The sequence below is a fragment of the Lissotriton vulgaris genome, chromosome 6 (assembly GCF_964263255.1).
Source record: "Lissotriton vulgaris chromosome 6, aLisVul1.2, whole genome shotgun sequence".
NCBI classification, from domain to species: Eukaryota; Metazoa; Chordata; class Amphibia; order Caudata; family Salamandridae; genus Lissotriton; species Lissotriton vulgaris.
Genome location: NC_141694.1, coordinates 513,803,009 through 513,822,713, shown reverse-complemented (window position 1 = coordinate 513,822,713; position 19,705 = coordinate 513,803,009). Strand labels below are relative to the sequence as shown.

The 19,705-nt window shown below is 43.0% G+C and overlaps 1 protein-coding gene across 7 annotated transcripts in view; it reads right to left on the bottom strand.

The window, feature by feature from the left end:
• The window catches only part of MYO6 (myosin VI), a 924,144-nt gene that overhangs the window by 232,190 nt on the left and 672,249 nt on the right, over positions 1-19,705 (bottom strand). For all 7 annotated transcript variants that reach the window (XM_086926522.1, XM_086926523.1, XM_086926525.1 and 4 more), the window contains exons 23-24: positions 11,925-12,054; positions 2,643-2,733 (exon numbers count right to left, since the gene is read on the bottom strand). In XM_086926522.1, the coding sequence (XP_086782648.1) occupies positions 2,643-2,733; positions 11,925-12,054 (221 nt within the window). The remainder of the gene's footprint in view (positions 1-2,642; positions 2,734-11,924; positions 12,055-19,705) is intronic.

Below are 19,705 nucleotides of genomic sequence, written 5' to 3'. Positions count from 1 at the left end.
CTCCTTTCCCTGACTTAGAAGCAAGGGTCCCTATTTTCGTCAAAGGTGTATACCATTGCCAACTAGAGACCTCCAGTTCTAACTGTAGTAATTGAAAATTCAACCTAATGGTCAAGTCAGATTTTATATGACTATTTTGGAAATGCAACTTTTAGAAAGTTGGCATTGTCCTGCCTAAAACCAAAAGGCTTTCCTGCAAGTGTCCAGCTATCAGGTGACCTTGATGGCTCCCCTGTGATGCGATTCATATTGCTCCCAGCAAATAGACAAAAGGCGCATGGTGTGGGAACGGTGTCTCCTCTCTTGACAGAATGGTCAAGGGGCTGTACTCGTCCCTTACTGAGCTCCAAAGCATGCTTACCTTGTCACTGGCAGACAGAGTTTACACCTAGGCCTGCCTCTCTTTTTGTCTCTCTTGTCGGGCTGCCTCCAAACCCAGCGAGAGGGGAGGGACTAACCACAAATGATTTAGTGGGTTAGCAAAGACGGGCCATTCAAACACTGGCTAGGGGGAAAAAAGTTAACCCCAAAGACATCTCCCCAGAACAGTCCTGGACCTAAGAAGAATGATTCAATAGAAGGACTGCCTCGCTTTCTGAAGAACGTTAAAGGACTGGATCTACTTCCCTTGAACCCAAAACCCTAGCATTGACTCAAAGGGTCATTTGGATGACCTCCTGTTTGAGTTAAAGGGACACAACAAGTTTCCAGAGAGATTTCTATTCCTGCAACATCCCAGAAGACCACTTCCAACTGGACCTGCCCCGGACCCTGTGATTGGCCTCTGCGGAAGCGAGTCATGACCTCCAAATAGTGCCCCCAGGTCCTGGACCCTTGGCTGGTCTTAAAGTGTACTCTTTCTGTCCCCAAACTCCAAGAAGGTGGACTTTTTGCCAAATTTCTGCCTTGTGAACTGATGGAAACCGGGATCACTGTCGAGGCCATAGCCGTTGATTTCGAATCGTCAGTTGACCTCAACTTGATGGTTTGCCCTTATGAAGGAGCTCTGACTTTCAGTAAAGTCTCTAAATCCAAACTTATAGGGCTTCACCTGGCTCGACGCAAAGCAGAATCTAATTGACCATGAGGCCTTGGAGGCACAGACTTCACCCGAATGGAGCCTTCCCACCTTCGTTGACAACCACAGCGGTTCCTCGTTCTACAGTAACCTGCTGTTGTTAAGCACTGCTTCGGATCCACTTTGCAGCCTGCCTCTGTGACGACTCATAAATTACCACTTTTTCTCCTTGAACGTTTTCAAGTCAGAGTGTTAAACTTCCAGTGGAACGCACTTGGTCCCTGTATCTGAACTGCGCTCAACTGCAGTAGACCTTAACTTTTGACTTTGACCACGTCTAGCACAACCAGAAGGCCAGTTCCAACTTAAAAAAATTGTATCTCCAGTTCTTCCAATTGAATTGTTGTCATTTTGTTTATTAAAATATTCTCTATTTTTGTAAATTGAGTTGGATTTTTCTTGTGTTGAGTTTTCACTGTATAACTGTTTTAGTGCTGCATAAATACTTTACATATTGCCTCTAACTTAGGTCTGACTGGTTTGGGCCAAGCTACCAGAGGGTTACATATTTATTTAGGGATTTTTGTGGTTCATCCTGACAAGAAATGTGATTATTATTTGAGGTGGCTTCTCACTCCCCTCAACTAAAACTTCCAATTTCTTACACAGAATACATAAATGTATTCTGCTGCAAAAGGAGAACAATTTTGAGATAGGTGGAGAAATGCACTGGTCGAGATGCAAGAGTTTAAATACTACAAGACATGAACTCATGAGCCCCAGTCAGATTTAAAGCCCAAGAAGCTTGTGGAAATTATTATGTGAATCTAAAATATTTAAAATACAGACAGCCTCAAAGGCTCAAAGGCTGGCTTGCACAAAAAGTGATTAGTGAAAAAGAATAAAGTAGCAGTAAAGTGAAACTCTGCTTTCACCCACAGTGTCCATGCTGTCATTTGTCAACTTCCAGAGGGCTCTCCACTTTCAAGCCCCCAATAACATATACATATTGCATATCACTGAATCTGTCAGAACAATGGTCTCAATTACTATTCCTGTGTGGACAACATAAAAATCTTGTCAGTGGGGTGTGCAAAGGTTTTGATGTCATCTAGGAGACCCAAGAACCTTAAGATAACTGGGCAGGTAATAGTGTTCCCAAGGTACAGTGGGTGGAGACAGACACCCATCAGCAACCTTCATACTTTCCTTTCTTCCTTTAGGAATTCTCTCTCGCCCTTCAGTAAATGTTTGCCTTTGCATAGCCTGCTAAACACCAAGGACAATTTAAGGCAAAACCTAACCTAGCAGTATTTGCCACATACATGAACATGCCCTTTAACTCATATCCTTCCGGAAAAAATATTTTAAACCTTCCACTACTCCAAATCATATCAGGAGAACACATATCACTACTAATGACAATCCATCAAAATGTTAAGTATTTTGCCTCAGCTGGAGACTCTACCATGTAAAAAAAAATGAAAATAGATTACAAAATCCATTAAAATGAATTACGACATAAAAAAGACAACACAAATTATATTCATAGTAAAATATAAAAGTGCTTTTAAAGTGAAGATTCGTCTATTAACGATGAGAACCAAGCAGCTGAATACATTACCGTGGTTTGTGTTTTCTTTTGCACAGCCACATGCGAACAGTCTTCTGCATTTTAATACATGCACTTGTTCGATACTGGATTTTGTTTTTCACTGAAATATCAAATGCAGATTACTGATAAAAGATTCCGACTAAAAAAGATGTACAATACATAATAAAAGACAAGGAATTATTAGGAAATAAAGCAAGCAATAGCGGACGTACATAGGGTATTTAATTTAAAAAACGTTTTCAAATTCTTCAAAGTTCTTAAACATAATGTATGATCTTAGAACACTCAGTTAACATTAACAACTATGCAACAGGAAATTAGGTCTACTCAAAATACAAAATAAAGAACATACAACATATTTGTATTTTTCGTGAGTTGCCCTAATCATTGCTGAGAATAGCATATCTTAGCAACGGATCACTAATGGTCACAGATTCTTCTGCCCTCAAGTATTTCAGCTGCAGGTGTTTCTGCTCCAAGTCTCAGTGCAGCGGCCCTTAGAATATTTTGCTATCTTCTCCTTTCTCCAGCTCACCTTTTTCATCTGCTGCCCTTATGTCCTTGAAAGTTCAGAACAGAACACTAACAGGCGGGCAGCACGTTACTGTCACCCACCACTCACTCAAAGAATCCAGGGAGGAGGAAAGAAAAAATCCCAATCTGGAAGTGGAAAGATGAAATACCCCCAGATACCTCAGTTTAGAGTTAGCAAAGATTGAAAAGAAAAAGTTACTTAGCTTCGGTAACGTCATATATGGTAAAGATTCTATCTAGCTGCAGATTCCTTACCTTTGACTATCCCCCGGTATCAGACTGGATCCAGAAGATTTTTGAGCAGTAGCCCTGCATGCCTATAGGTGGGGTCATTTGGCTTCACGTTGTCAGCATTGAAAGTGAGGTGCACGGTGCCTATATAGGCCCCACCTCAGCACGCTGACGTCAGTTAATTTCATAACTTTCACGGTACGAGCACGGAGCCTGACCACTGGCATGGAAAAGACTCCGGCCCTGAAAGGGTGTCCCTTACACCTGAACTGGTTCGCAGAGTGGGGAGGATGGGAGAATCCATAATTAATCTGCAGCTAGATAGAGTCTTTACCAGATAAGGAGTTACCAAAGGTAAGTAACTTGTTCATCTGATAGAGACTTCTAACTGCAGATTCTTTACCTCTGAAGAGCTACCCAAGCAATACCTCCCTGGAGATTGGTCTATGAAGCCTATTAAACCAGAAAGTCCTGCAGGACCAAACAGGCAAAGTGCCTGTCACAACAGACCTGACTGCCCAGGCAGTAATGTTTTGTGTATGTGTGCAGTGATGTCCACATCGCTGCCTGACAGATGTCCAGGAGAGAAATGTCGTGCGCTAAAGCAGTGGTCGCAGTCTTGGCATTGGTGGAGTGAATCCGCAAGCCCTCAGGAGGTTGTATCTTGGCCAATGCCTAGCAGATCTTAATGCACAAGATGATCCACTTCTTCGCACCCCTTCCTCCAACATCGCGACAAAGAGTTGATCATCCACCCAGAACTCTTTTCTGTAGTCAAGACAGAACAAGAACACGCTTTTTGGGTCCAGATGGTGGAGTCTCTCCTCCTCTTTAGAAGGATGGGTCAGAGCAAAGAAGGTAGGTAGGGCGACATTCTGGCCTACATGGAATGGAGTCCCAACCTTGGAAAGGAAAGAGTTACGTGTCCAAAAGATGAGCTTATCCAGATAGAAAGCAATGTAGCAATGTAAGGAGAGTGCGCTGAGAGTGCCTGTAACTCGCTGACCCTCCGGGCCAATGTTATGGCCACTAAGAATGCAGTGGTTAAGGTCAACAGCCTGAGGGGGCAACTGTAGAGAGGCTTGAAGTATGTACACATGAGAAATGTGATAACCAAATTGAAGTCCAACTGAGGCATTTTGAATGCTGTAGGGGGAACATATGTGGCAGGCCTTTAAGGAACCTAGCCTCTATGGGTGACTTAAAAAGAGAGTATTGGTCCAGCAACCATACAAATGCAGAGATGGCAGAAAGGTAACCCTTAACTGTGCCCAGTGCACAGTTAAGGGTTAATGCAAACCAAAGAACATGAAAGAGGGATACCTGGCATATACCAACCAAGTGGATGGATGCCTGTCTTTCAAAATAACATTACAGACTACGGGAGGAAAATCAAGAGCAGTGAACGGTCTCTGCTCAAACTCCATGCATAAAGGTAGAGAGTGCACAGGTTCGGGTGGATAACTCTCTACTGTTGCTGAGAAAGGAGATCCTCTAGAATAGGCAGCCTGACTGGAAGATCGATGGTCATGCTCACAGCTTGGGATAACAGGCACTCCTTGACCAATCTGGAGCCACAAGAATGGCTTGTGCCCGGTCGCTCCTAATCATCTTGAGAACTCTGGGCAGGAGTGGTGTTGGTGTCTGGAGCTGTAATTGAGACAAAACCCCTCTCCGAGTGAGAGTTGCCTTGGAAACTCCTGCATGCAAAACTACTGACATTTCGCGTTCCAGGCAGTAGCGCATAGATCTAACCGAGGCACTCCCCACTGCTGAAAGAGACCTTGCACAATCCCCGGATGGAGACACCATTTGTGATTTGCTAGGCATCTGCAGCTGAGTTTGGCTGCTCTAGCATTGCCCGCCAGATGTTGAACCACCAAGGAAATGCCCGGACGTTCCAGCCATGTCCAAGAGAGCAGGGCCTGTTGACACAGGGTCCACAACCCCACTGTGTCTTGTTTGTTGCAGTACCATATGGCGGTGGTGTTCTCTATGAGCACCTGCACCAGACCACGCCTGATTGAAGGAAGAAAGGCTTTCAGTGCCAAGCAAATCTCCCTGAGCTCCAACAGGTGCATGTTAATAGTAAACCCCAGCAAGTGCAGGAGGTTTGGCGTAGTCTGAAGGTGTGTGACAACTGACTGGGGTAAGCCCGCCTTCAACAACCAGTAGTCGAGGTAAGGGAAGACTGAAATCCCCGACCCCTGCAGATGAGCTGCGACAACCGCCATCACCTTGGTGAACACCCGAGGGGTGCTGGTAAGGCCGAAAAGTAGCATAGAAAACTTGAAAGTGCTCTTGATCCACTGTGAACTGCATATAGCATCTGTGAGCCGGCACGGTAGGGATTAGAAAATATGCGTCCTGCAAGTGCAATGCTACCATCTTGTCTCCCAGTTCTAGGGCAGACAAAACTTGGGCGAGCATGAGCATTTTGAACTTCTCCTTTTTCAAGAAAAGCTTGGGAAGGCGAGATCTAGGATAGGATGTTGGCGGGAGGTCTTGGTCTCGCCGAAGGCTTCACTCCATATCCAGGGAGGGAGCCTTCGGGCCTGATTGGCGCCAAAGCAAACCTGCGATAGTGAGCCCTGTAGGGGTCCGCCCACACCCCTACTGCAGGCTCTCCAGAAGGGCTGGGACGCCCAAAGATGAGGCGCATAGCATCATAAAATTCTTTAAGTTAGGCTGGGGTTGCTCTGGGAAAATTGAAGAATAGTGGAGCAGACCCAGGATTAGTCCTTATCTACTCGTGATGCCTGGAGTGCTGATGCTCGCTCATCTCGTCAAATGACTACGACGGACGCCGGGAAGTCGGGAAGTGTATGGACTTCTTCGACTTCTGTGCTTGTGGGACTGACTTGACTACTCTGATGACTTTAAGTGCGACGAAGAACATCAGGAGGGGTTCCCTGCACCTTCCACGTGAACAGGACTTCGAGCACTGCTAATTCGACCAATTTGGGGAGGTTAGGAACTTGAGGGATTGCTTCCTCAGCAGCTTGGGGTTAATGGTGTGGCAATCCTCACGCACCTTGAAGTCGTGTCTCGGCTCCAGGCACCAGGCATCACAAACACACCAAGTGAGGGTCTTCCACCGACATTGGCTTTTGACAGGCCCAACAGCATTTGAAACAAGCTGGTTTCTTTGGTGACATCATCACACCAGGAGTTAAAATCCCAACCGGTTGCCAAAAAGTAGAAAAGACCAGTCAAAAAGCACATGAGGGAAAACTCAATCTGGATCAACGCAATCCGGCACGGAAAGGACGGACTTCAGAGCACCGCGGTGGCGCTTATATATGTACCGTGTACGTCACTTTCGGGTAGGATGATGCAGGCGATGCGGAGCCGAACAACGCCACCTACTGGCAAGCATGAGTTCTGATTGAATATCTTCCAAATCCAGTCTGACGCATGGGGCTATTCAAAGGTAAGGAATCTGCAGCTGGAAACCTCCATCAGATCACAGGATGGGCAACAAGAGGGAGCGCAGAGGAATGAAAAGGAAATTAAAGGTAAATGGGTAGGGGTGGATGTCAGGACAGGGATGCTTCAGATCACAGAAGACCGAAGTATTTGAATTAGCAGTGAGAAGCATCAATTAATGTAATTTCAATAGTTGGGAATTGCACTGAAATACTGCCTTTTTATGTCTTACTGAAGCTGTTGCTGTTCTTAGCTTAGATCCATATATATTGTGTTGGAGCATTTGTATACAACTTTAAACCTCTGTCGAGATCACAGACCACTTTCTGGGAAGTTGGATAATAACTACCAACTTTACTATGCATGGTTTCAGCGTTATATTGTGGCTTCTATGAAAAGCACTGTGAGTCGTGTGTCATGTGCAAGCGGGAAAGAAGTGTGCTAACCATGTTTTGGCAAACATGTGTCTGGAAAGTGATGAAGTAATGCAGAAAGGTGTGATGCAGATAGAGTCGTGCTTGCAAACATGTACCTTGTGCCTAAGCTAGTTTTGTGATGTAATCGGTCTTTTGAACTGAAGGTGGTTGTTGCATCTTAATTCTCACCGATCAAGTTCCAGAGGTTGGTCAATCAGTAGCTACTGCCAATACCAGACATTCTAAAGAAAAGAATAGTTAGGAGAAAGAATAGCAAGGAGTTGCCTGATATCAAAAGCACAGGCTCTTGAAAGACATGTCTTACCACACGAACCCAGACCAGCTATAGAAGGTAACGAGGTCATACATACCAAGGTGTATGATTGGTCCGTGGTGGCAAAATGGATTCTGTGGAATCTGCAAATTATGAAGTTAGGGGCCAAAGAGAAAGTTAGCTGCTGTAATCGAGGTGCAATTGGGCCAAGGTTAATGGTGTCATACACCATGTGTGGGAACGCCAGATGTGGAAAGATGTGACACAGTTTCCTTTGTGTAGAATTCACCTTTTGTCATTTGCCTGTATTTGTTCAAGATGATTTTTTGCACAAAGAATACAAAGCTATAATTGATTTAAATAGGCTTAGGAAAGCTTTCTTTTTAGAATATCTTTCGGCCTCCTGTTGGCACCCGTAAATACATCAACTCCCAAATTCTACCTTCACTGCTCATCTTTGTTGTTGCATCATTTTGTTTTAATTAGAAACACTTTAGTGATGGTATGGAGCCCTGAGTTTTAAACACCCAAGAAATCACTACCTCCTACCTCCTAGATGAATGGAGGTAGTCCTAACATAATTTTAGTGGTCCACAAATATGTTTTGTTTATACATGATGTTTTTGGTAATGCTTTCTGGGAAAACGTGTTTTTTTAAAGCACTGATGTGCACAGTAGACTTGGTTATCCCCTTCCTTTGTTATTTTTCATTTAGATAAAATTGCTAGCCCCATTTTCCAAGATATCGGACCCAACAACTGACCCTGTCACATGATTAAGAATGATATGCACAGACAATGGCAGCATAGTCCCATCCCGTTAAACATTAACTAAGGTACATTGGCATTCTTCATGGCTGGCTAGATAGGGTGAGGAGAGTGATAGGTTTTCCGCCTCTGCTCCTTTACCCTCTCACATAGTATCAGAGAGTTATTGCTCTACCTATTTACTCTAGTTGGTAGAATTTGATCAAGGCAATGATGGCACTAAGGTTATGCACAAATAGTATCACAATCGGATGTTTTAGAACAATCAGGTTTCCACTCATGTCCCTCTTCATACAGGATAATAAACTGAACAATTGCCAATACTGTTGTCCTCAATTCCTCTTATTTGTCACAGCACATTGGAGCTAAACCAAACATGGGTCCAAGACTTATAATTCAGCCTGAATAAATCATTATTTTATTTTTTCACTTGAAGTACATTTGTCAATTAATTTATACCAGTTGTACAATTTTTAAATCCCTACAATCAACATACAAAAACGATTTATACAATGAATAGTGAATAAAACTGTACACATTCCAGAACATTCATTACTCCCAATCAGTCAACACATTCCACACTCAACCATTCACTGTCACACCCCAAAAAAATGATCTATTTACATTGAAAATTCAATAATCCATATACACAAAACCATAGAAAATACGTTTTTTTGATGCTTGTGTTTTTATAAACAATGATATATAATTTTAGAGATCTTATGGTGTACAAACTAGCGGTCTAGGCGTTTCGAACTCCAAATTGGTTGGGAGTTATCATCAGGACCTCACAGCTCTTACTGAAGAAAAGCCTCATAAATCAACCCAACGTGAAACAATTCAGCCCACGTCTTGTGGGCACCTCTGAGAAATGAAATGTATGCAGAGACTTAGTCGCAGTGTCTTTTTGATTGTAGGTACAGACTCACAGTATTTCTTTCCTGGAGTAGTTTCGGCGTACCTCTCAGTCACCGATGAACGCTGCGTTCAGTCAGCTGTATCTGCGTGTGTGCCGGTAAAGGTTTACAAGCACTCGAGAGTGCTTGTAAACTTTTACCGGCACACACGCTGAAATCAAAAAGGCCAACAAAACAAGCAATAAAATAAAACAGCAACAATTTTATTTCCTATTTTTATACAAGTCAATATGAGAAACACATTGGACGCAAACTACTTTTTATCTAAAAGAGGAAATGCAATTTTCAAGCACAAGGGATACATTTATTGTAAGGAGAATCAGACTGAGCCAAGGGCTCATTGGTGAAAAATTGTTGATTTACTTCTCAACTTGTTGCAAAGGCATACAAGTTACTCTTGGTGACTTTCTTGAACATACACCTGAACATAACCACTCTGCTTCTGCAACAGAATTAGAAGTGAGAAAAAATGTTCAACCAATAAAGGCCTTAGGAGCCATCACCAATGAGACATACAGTTAATTTCTAAGGGAAATGAACTAAATGTTAATGTTTCTGGAGAATGCCTAAAATTCTAAATTTTAAACAAAGGATTCAGATTAAAAGGCAGGCGATAAATGTACATCCAAAGCAATCAAGTACTCTTAGTGACATTGATATTCCTCCCAAACTAACAGAAAACTACAATCATTGTTCCTCCATAGTAACAAGAACCCTAAAAATACTAATATTTACACTGAATGTCTAGAAAATAGTGAAATATGGATGATCGATGAGGTGTTTAAAACAACTCACCACCCATTTACCCAGATTTACACTATACATAGTAAATTAAATCATACCACAGGCTGTACTGCCAGACAAACAATGCTCAGTTTATACTTTCTAAAAAAGAAACAATCAATAAAAGTCATAGAAAAATAATACCTGCCTTCAAACATGCTATAATAACCACTATTAATAAACGTTATCCAGAAACAAAAATGCAAGTTTTTTTTTTCATTTTTCCCAGGCATGTTGTGAAAAATTCAAAATATCAGTAGCTGGGGACTACAAAAGATTACCTGCTTAGTTTTAAACTTCTTGAACATGTAGATAAAGACTACAATGCAATTTATCAATCTGACCACTTTTCACAAAATTGGACAAATTGGTACAGTTACAAAATTACTTTGAAGAGGCATGGACTGGTCATTTAAAAAAGTTAGATTGCATTTTTGTTTAAGGGGGGAACAGGTGTAGGCCTCGTGGGATCTTTTCATCTCCCTACTATGAAGGATGCTGTCCTTTAGTCAGAATTAGGAATTGCTGAGAAGGTCACTACTGATTAAGTAATCAACTCCTTGGAAGATGTTTTCTGCAGGGAGGGTTTGCATGAGTCTATAATGTGCAATTTACAAGTACAGACTCTCCAGAGTAACTCTACAGGTGTGGTATAAAACACATGAAGACAGCCCTTCAATCGAGTGATAAAGGAAGCTATCCAACTACCAGTAAGTGGTGGAATCAATTGGAATAAAGATCTACAGACAACACTTTTATCCTATGTACTAATTTGGTTACAGGTTACTTTTCGTTTGCACTATTGAGGGCATCTTGTTCCTTGCTGGTTGAAGCAGGTTGGAATTTTGGATGGTGCAGGAACTCCAATGGGTCTAACGTATGAGAGTTTGAAAAGGAGAGTTGCTTATTACAGGAGGGAGATGGGAGAACAAATGTGGGACATAAGGCAGTTCAGAGGATCATGCAGGATTCCAATAATGGGGGCATAAGCTTGCCTGGCAAATAAGAGAAGTTTTACATTATATGATCTAATCCCATTAGGGTCAACGGACATCCTAAACTGGTCTGTCAGTGTCAAAGGTGAGACAGTATTGAATTCACATACAATTAATAACTCTGTGGTGATGCACCAGGGACCTTGATCTAAGCATGATGAGCAGTGACTTGGGATTTTGCTTAATAGTGTTCCTTCTAAATCAAATGGTTGGCATATTGAGTCCACAGAAGGGTGTTTGGGTCAAATATATATATATATTCAAACGGAACATTCCAACCATAATGTAAAGAGTGCTGATCTTTTACAGCAAAGGCCATGTGGGTCACCAGAAGCTTAAGTGGTGAACAGGGTGATTGTTGAGCAGAAGGAAGATTTTGAGGAACATGTTTGTACTCAATAGTGACCCAACATATTAGGAGTACCATAAGAGATCCAAGAAAAGAATGTTTTAATCTCATAAGAATTTTCCAATGACAGGACTACTTCTCAACCACTACCTAAAGTGCTACCATAATGCATAATAACCACCAACACACAATCTACATTAATATATACATTATTATCAACATCATTTAGTGGGGAGGTTGAAAGAACTAACCTCTTTATGGAGACTGCCACTGGAAAATCCACAAGCTGGCAGACAACTGTCTCTGTCAAATGTACTGGGGCTGGGGCATGCCACATCATGCAAATCTAGGTAAATCCGCAGAAACCAACAATGCAACAGTAGGAACAAACATTCAAGCATTTGGTTGGTGAAAAGGAAAACACTAGACTCCTCTTCCAATAGTAGCACTGCCCTCTGATGAGATATTTATAAACAATGTGAATTGTATAAATTTTGCATGGTTTGATGGTGATGGTCAAATACTGAATCATTAGAAATGTGGATATTTGAATACCCTTTAATTACTGATGCATAGTGCAAACTGCAAATACCTACATTTTATCACAGAGAGTGCACACCACTGGATCTTTTTCCAACGACTGCAGATTAGCCAATGATTGACACGTCGAATAAGCTCTGCTAAATGATCTGGATCGGACTTCATAATTTGATCAAACTCTGCAAACTGAAGAATACAAACCAGTTTTACATCAGAGACAATAAGTCATATTTACAGCATTAGTAAGGAGTATAAAATATTGTCGGCATGAAGTTAAACTGTACATGCTTCTGTTTTGTACATAATTCTAGTGTGTTTTAAATATAAACTTTTGGGAAGTGAAAATGTACAAATCAGAAAATAGGAAATTCCCCTTTTCACAGACTTCAGTACCAGGAAATAAAGTGTTGAGAGAATACCTCCTCGTGTTTATACTTATGTTTTCCCACCATACTTTGGACTTATTCTACCTTTTGCTGCGCAATTTCAAAGACGGTTTTCTAACATTCAGAGTTTCAAATGATGGAAAATATTGTAGCAGAAGAGCTGTAAATCCTGGCAACATATATGACTGGAAATACCTGTCATTGTATGTGTAAGAATATTTATTGGGATTTTTTAATAATAATGTTTATGGAGATTCAAACATAAACTTGGTGGCACCCTTCTATTGTACATGTTGTTAATGGGAACTTAACTAAACTCATGTACTACTAAGAATTCATGGAACAGAAATATTCTCAAAGTTGTATCATGGTGTCAATCAATTCAAATCATAAGCTTTACATTTATAGCTACAGGATTTATGGGAAGCAGCCACTTTGGGTGATTTGCAGCTCATCAACCTTTAAACAAAGCTCAAAACACTCAAACACCACAAACTTGTCACATGCATATCACATACACTCTCCATGCCCCAAGACGTGACCACACCAGATTTCCTTGACACGTGAAATAATGTCATCTTGTTAGATATAGAAACATGTAAAGCAAATACAGCTTATCCTGATAAAAAAACATGTTTGTAATTAGAGCATGCTTTGTGAAAAACGTATGTCACACAATGCAACATGGCAGGTTACTTTATTAGAACAATAATGCTTAATATGGGTTTGATACAGTTAGGATAACTACGCCACATTACTGAACGTGCTTGTTTAAATGTTGTGCAAGTACATTGTTTTCTATTTTCTTTCGGAACATTTTCAAAATTAAGCTTCAGCTACGTGTCCTTCTCAATATAAGTTATATTTTTTTTCTCTAGCTTGTTTGGCTGAGGGGAAACCTCCATTGTTATGGCTGTGTATGGAAGTCTTTTGTATTGTTTCATTTCTCTTGTTCCTGTATAGTAAACCTTATGATTTCTACTGTACAAGTAATACTATGATTAATGGCCAATAACATTCATTTGGAAATAGTTGTTTGGTGTGGTTGGGAACAAACAGCTTGGTTTACTATGCAAGTAAAATTTTAGTACCATCTCTTTATGTAATGTCATGCCTTCAATCTGTGTGCTTCCGTTGTCTAAAACACTATAAAAGATTTATAAACATTATGTTGGGAAGAATTCTGCTAGTTCCTTTTAAGAGAGCTAGTCATGGGTGTTCCTTTTTGTATTTAGGGCTTATTACTTTTAATTGATTATTCACCTAGTGTGCTGCAGTCAATTAAGTTTTAAGGTACTTCACATTTGCATTATTGAAGATTTGGCTTACGTAGTTTCTTCTAATTCTAACTAGCTTTTATTTCTGTAATTAGAATTTTGATATTTTAATAAATCTACAAAACAGAGAACAGAAAAGTCTAGGTGGTTGGGTGTTTGAATATAGGGTTTTCCATCTCCTGTGAATCAACCCTCTTTAAAGTTGAAAGCTTTTGGTGAAGAACGCAACAGGTAATAATTAGTCAAATTAATTAGTAGCTAATTAGACCCTAGAGTTGGGGATTTATGTGGATTGTTGATCCATGGACAGGCAGACTGTTTCAAGGTGAGGTGATATGGTGTTGAAGTTTGGTGGAGAGGTGATATGGCGGTCCAGTCTGAAAGGTTGGATTGGTGAGTAAGACTGTGGTGTGACTCGAGTTGTGTGTTTTGCGATGTGGTGCTAGTGTTGTTGATGAGCGGGTCTGTGTTGTTTTATGTTATTTTATTTTGGGTTTTTTACTGTGCATAAAAAACTGCAGTATATTGCTGGTTGTTGGTATGATGGTAAGTGCTAAAATATTATTGTGATTCATGTCTTGACACTACATCAGGATAACCAAGCGGCACTGCAAGCGACTCGAATGTGGGTGGAGAGCGAGTCAAGAAACCTCGGACAAGGATGTCTTCAAATTCACATTAAGGTGTATTAGACTTGGCTTTTTCGGTGGGTTCATCCCCAGACTTTTTGGTTTTTGGCCTCCTGTTTTTGACCGTATTTTTGTGGGTTTTAGGACTGTGGGCACTTTACCACGGCTATTCAATGCTTAAGTGAATTGTGTATAGATTGGTGTTTCCACGATTGGTTTATTTTATTTACTACTAAGTCCCTATTAATGTGGACGTGTGCCCAGGGCCAGTAAATCAAATGCTACTAGTGGGCCTGCAGCGCTGATTGTGCCACCCACACCAGTAGCCTTTAAAAGGGGTTCTCAGAACTGTCACTGCAGTGTCTGTGCACAGTTTTTAACTGCAATGTGACCTGTGGATACCGCTTGGGGAAAACACGGAGCACAGTCCCGCTTCGCATCGCAGCCCTCGTCTCACAGACGCAGGTGCTACAAAAGGACATCAAAGCCGCTGCTTGCACCGTGGTTTGGGGGCACTGCTCATCAGTGACATGACGCACCGCCCCATCCCATACCGCCACCTTGGCCCACCAACGCATCGCCACCGACTATAGTTCATCAACTGACACCGCTGCCTGCACCATGAACTGAGGGCACTGCATGTCACACCGCTCTGCTCCACTTCACACTGCAGCCCAGACGCCTGCCAGCGCTCCTGACTTCAAACTCAAGGAGTTTGACCTGCAGCATGTGTGACTTCAAGGGCCCAAGGACTCGGACTCCTGCAGTGACTCCCGGAACCAACACCTACCGACATCGTTCCTCCGGAGCTCACTGGAAGGTCCAGCATCATGCATCTCCAAAGGAACTGTTTTATGGGTGTACCCGCCACTGTAGCTGGTCCAGGACACCACAGTCAGCCAAAATTGTTGGATTTGTTAGCTCATGACGCCATGATAGGCCTGGACGAAGCTATCAACTTGAAGAAACTGTATATAAAGTCTATTTTTGCTTTATTGGTTATTGGTATTTGCGGATTATTGTAAGTTGGATTGTTATCATTTTGGTCAAAGATAAATATTGTGTATTTTCTAAAACCAATGTAGTGTCCTTTTGTAGTGTTTTTACTGTATTACTGTTGATTATGTGCAAATGCTTTACACACTGACTCTGAGATAAGCCTGACTGCTTGTGCCAAGCAACCAAGGGGGTGAGCAGGGGATATTTCAGAAGTGTAACTCCCTTATCCTGACTAGAGTGGTGGAATCTGCCTGGCTTGGGTGCATACCCTAGCAAGCCACAAAACCTATTTCTAACAAGGTGCTACCATTACCAAATTTGAACCACCAAGAGGGTGGTCCTAGCAAACCACATCAATATCAGCACCAACAGCAGCAAAGACAAATTCTCCATCATCACAAATTTAACCTTGCCAGCAGCCACCACAAGCAACTTCTTTGCCTCTCAGAACTATGCATCAAACTCTCGGACTTCTTAAGCAACACAATTACAGCCATTTAAAACAATTTTGACACCCAACGTGACCCCCACCAAACTCCTAGCCAGTCTACGAATCTCTGTTGGAGAACACACCTTCACCACATGGAACACCGTCACCACAAATGAGACTGCCACCACCAGGAAGTCCATGTACTCCCGGGCCCCATCAGACCCATGCCACCATCATGCCTTTAAAAAAGGGCTCTCCCTCATCCACTAAACCCTCATCCCTATCCTAAATGCCTTCATCAACACGGCCACTTTCCCTAAAGCCTGGAAGCATGCAGCTGTCAACACCCTACTGAAGTAGCCCTCAGCAGACCTAGCCAATCTCTTGAACTACAAGCCAACATCACTCCTTCCTTACCCAGCCAAGATGCTGGAAAAAGTGATCAACAGATGCTTCAAAGACCCACGTAGTCAGGATTCAGACTCAACCACAGCATGGAGACGGCTCTCATCACAGCAACAGATGACAAATATAGGCTACTAGACAGACGAGAAACTGTGACCTTCATCCTACTGGACCTCTCTGCAATGTTTGACACAGTCTCCCAACCCATCCTAGTCAGAAGACTACACAAGGCTGGCATTCAGGGACTGCCTTCCCTAGATCTGCTCATTTCTGACAGGAAGATCTCAGACAGTCATCCTAGCACCTTACTCTTCAGAAGACAGAAAATGTATCTGCGGAGTACCTCAAGGCTCTTAAATAAACCCTATCCTCTATCATCCAGATGACCCAACTCACGTACGTCATCTGCACCCACAAGATCAACGTTCTCTCCTATGCATATTATCGCTCTCGACCAAATACAAACACAAAGAACACATTTGACTACCAGCATGTCCGAAGTGGCCACCTGAATAGAGGCAAACTGTCTCAAGCTGAATACTGACAAAACAGAAGTGGTGAACCTCGGAAAGGATGCCTCACCATGGGACTCAATCTGGTGGCCCTCAGACTTAGGACCCACTCCCCCTCTTTGCTCACACGCAGGAAACCTCCATTCATCATCAACAATAAGTTAGACCTGTCTTCACCAGGTCAACACTGTGACTGTGTCCTGCTTTCACTCTCTGAGGGTCATGAGACAGACCTGCAATTCAATCAATCAATCAATCAGTGTACTTTTAAAGCGTGCTACTTACCCGTGAGGGTCTCAAGGCGCTGAGGGGGGGGCTGCTACTGCTCGAAGAGCCAGGTCTTGAGGAGTCTTCTGAAGGTGAGGAGGTCTTGGGTCCGACGTAGGTGTGTGGGGAGGGAGTTCCAAGTCTTGGCGGCAAAGAAGTAGAAAGATCTGCCGCCGGAGGTCGTGCGGTAGATGCGGGGGACTGCGGCGAGGGTGAGGTTGGCGGAGCAGAGCTGGCGGGTGGGGGTGTAGAAGCTGAGTCGGTTGTTGAGGTAGGCTGATCCGGTGTTGTGAAGGGCCTTGTGAGCGTGGGCGAGGAGCTTGAAAGTGATCCTCTTTTCGATGGGGAGCCAGTGAAGATCTCTCAGGTGGGGGGTGATGTGATTGCGGCGGGGGATGTTGAGGATCAGTCGGGCGGAGGCGTTTTTAATGAGTTGTAGTTGTCGTAGCCTGCGTAGAGTGCGTTGCCATAGTCTAGCCTGCTGCTGACGAGGGCCTGGGTCACAGTCCTTCTTGTTTCAGTGGGAATCCACGGCGGATGACCTGTGCGAGGGGGCCATGTAGACGTTGAACAGCGTCGGCCTGAGGGATGATCCCTGGGGTACGCACAGGTGATGTCGGTGGCTTTGGAGCGGAAGGGGGGGGGAGGCGTACGCTCTGTGTTCTGCCGGAGAGGAAGGAAGTGATCCAGTCCAGGGCTTTTCCCTGGATTCCGGCTTCTTGGAGGCGTTCCTTTAGTGTGCGGTGGCAGACTGTGTCGAATCGGCTGCCAAACAAGTAGAAAGACTGTCACCCAAGCACTAACCACCAGCAGACTGGAAAATGGAAACTTCCTTTACGCAGGAATTACCAGCAAGCGTGCACAGTTGAAACTCTGCACCCACACATACAAAAACGGACCAACTTACCTGAACAGCCACATACACTCACACCAACCATACAGGCAAATCAAATCAACCTACTAGCACACTTCCCACACATTCATGTAAGCAGATCCAGAGGTTGAGTCTTCTCTTAGATGGACCCCAAAGCATGCAATGGCCTCCAACATTACATCAGAGCCGACTCCTCTCTTCTTAAATTCCTCAACTAATTCCTCTCCCCACACCAAGGCTACCCTAAACACCTGGCTAGTGCCACAATACCATCATGGGTGATAATGGGCTATACAAATACACCTAGCATAATATAATATAATAGATGCATTTTATATGAAGATTTTGTATTTGGAGAACTTTTGAGTTAGGTAATAGCATCTGTGGAAGTTAAAGTTGAATGTATGATTTCCTTAATGGTCTAGCTGTGAATAAGTACTAATTAGAGAAGGAACAGGGGTAGTTTATTTTGTCAAAAGACAGATGTAGACAATTGCAGGTCCATGTTAGGTTGCCGCTGGTCGATACCTAGCTCGGTGTGTAATTGTAATATTGCTCTTGTGTTGAGTTTGATTTTTGTACCATTTAACTATGCACATAGACACAGGTGCATTGTTTTTGATGACAAGAATTATTGTGGTTGAAGAGATATTGTTTTGTAGTATGTTTGATCGCAAGGTGTTTTGAGAAGCCTATTTGAATTTCCAATGTGTGCCTGTCTTGGTAAGTCTAAGGTGCTGGCAGAGGCCCAGCTTCCACTGTCAGATGGAAGTCCAGCCTGTGAGCTGCTTGTGAATGTTAGGATACACACTAGCTTATGGTTTAAGGAGTAGCACAAGGCTACTGAAGTGAAATCAAGTCTACAAAGGCTGCAATTTCTTGAGAATTGTACTTTTTAACTGAAGGAAAGTGCTTACTTTGGGTGTTGTTTACTACAAGTCCACAGCCAAGACCTGATCAGTTTGAAGCACTGAATGAATAGGATAGTAGGGCCAACATGAAGCATAACAGAAAGTTTCGAAGGGACAAGTTGGCAAAGGTGTTCATGATTGGATGGATTCAAGGTTGTGCTTAAAGAAAAAGGCAGGGCATATTCCTTAAGTTCCCCAAGTATCAGCTTTAAGCGTGACACTATTTAACATCTGCATTAGCCCATTGGCTGACATGAAGAAAAGTTGTGGCCTCACTTTTTTTTCATACACAGATGACACGCAAATCATCTTCTCCCAGTCATCTGCTCAGAACCACAACTTTCAGGCCTTGAACTCCTGCTTGGGCCTGGCTGCTGAGTGGATGAACAACAATTCTCATAAACTCAACAGAGACAAGACCGAGCTTCTGTAATGGGAAAGGACCCGTCACTTTGAGGCACAAAACTGGCCCGAAACCCTGTGCCCTCTTCCAGATCCAGCCTCCAAACTCAAGAACCATGGCGTCCTGCTGGAAGATAAGCTGCCCATGAAGCCCTGGGTGACGAAGGTGGCCACTACCTCCTTTGCCATCCTGAAATCAACAGAAAATCATCTTGTTATTCCTGTTCTCAGCTCAAAGGATGGTTATTCATGCACCTATTATGTCAAGACTGGATTACAGTAAGTGGGGGCGGGAAAAGCCTCCCACAGAGGGTTGCAAGTGGTCCAGAACTCGGCAGCAAGGATGCTCTATAGACTCCCTAAATGTGGCAAGGCCTATCCTCCGGGAGATTCATTGGCTTGCATTGGAGAAGCGGATTCAGTTTAAATCCTTGTGCTATGTGCAAAGAGCAATATCAAGCGTTGGCCCACAATACCTTCTTCAAGTTACTGGATCACATCAACTGTCTCGCACTCTACGCTCTAATACGCTATAGTGAACTCTCCCAGTGCGTTGTCTCTATAGTCAAACGCACACACATAGGAGGTCGGTCCTTTGCATATTAAGGCCCTGAGCTGTTGAATGCCCTACCAGAACCCTTAACAAGCTGTTCCTCTCTTATGACCTTTTGAAGACAGCTGAAGACCTGGTAGTTTTGAGTCAGCGAGACCCGGATAGACCCGACCTGCCATTTAATCACTGGGA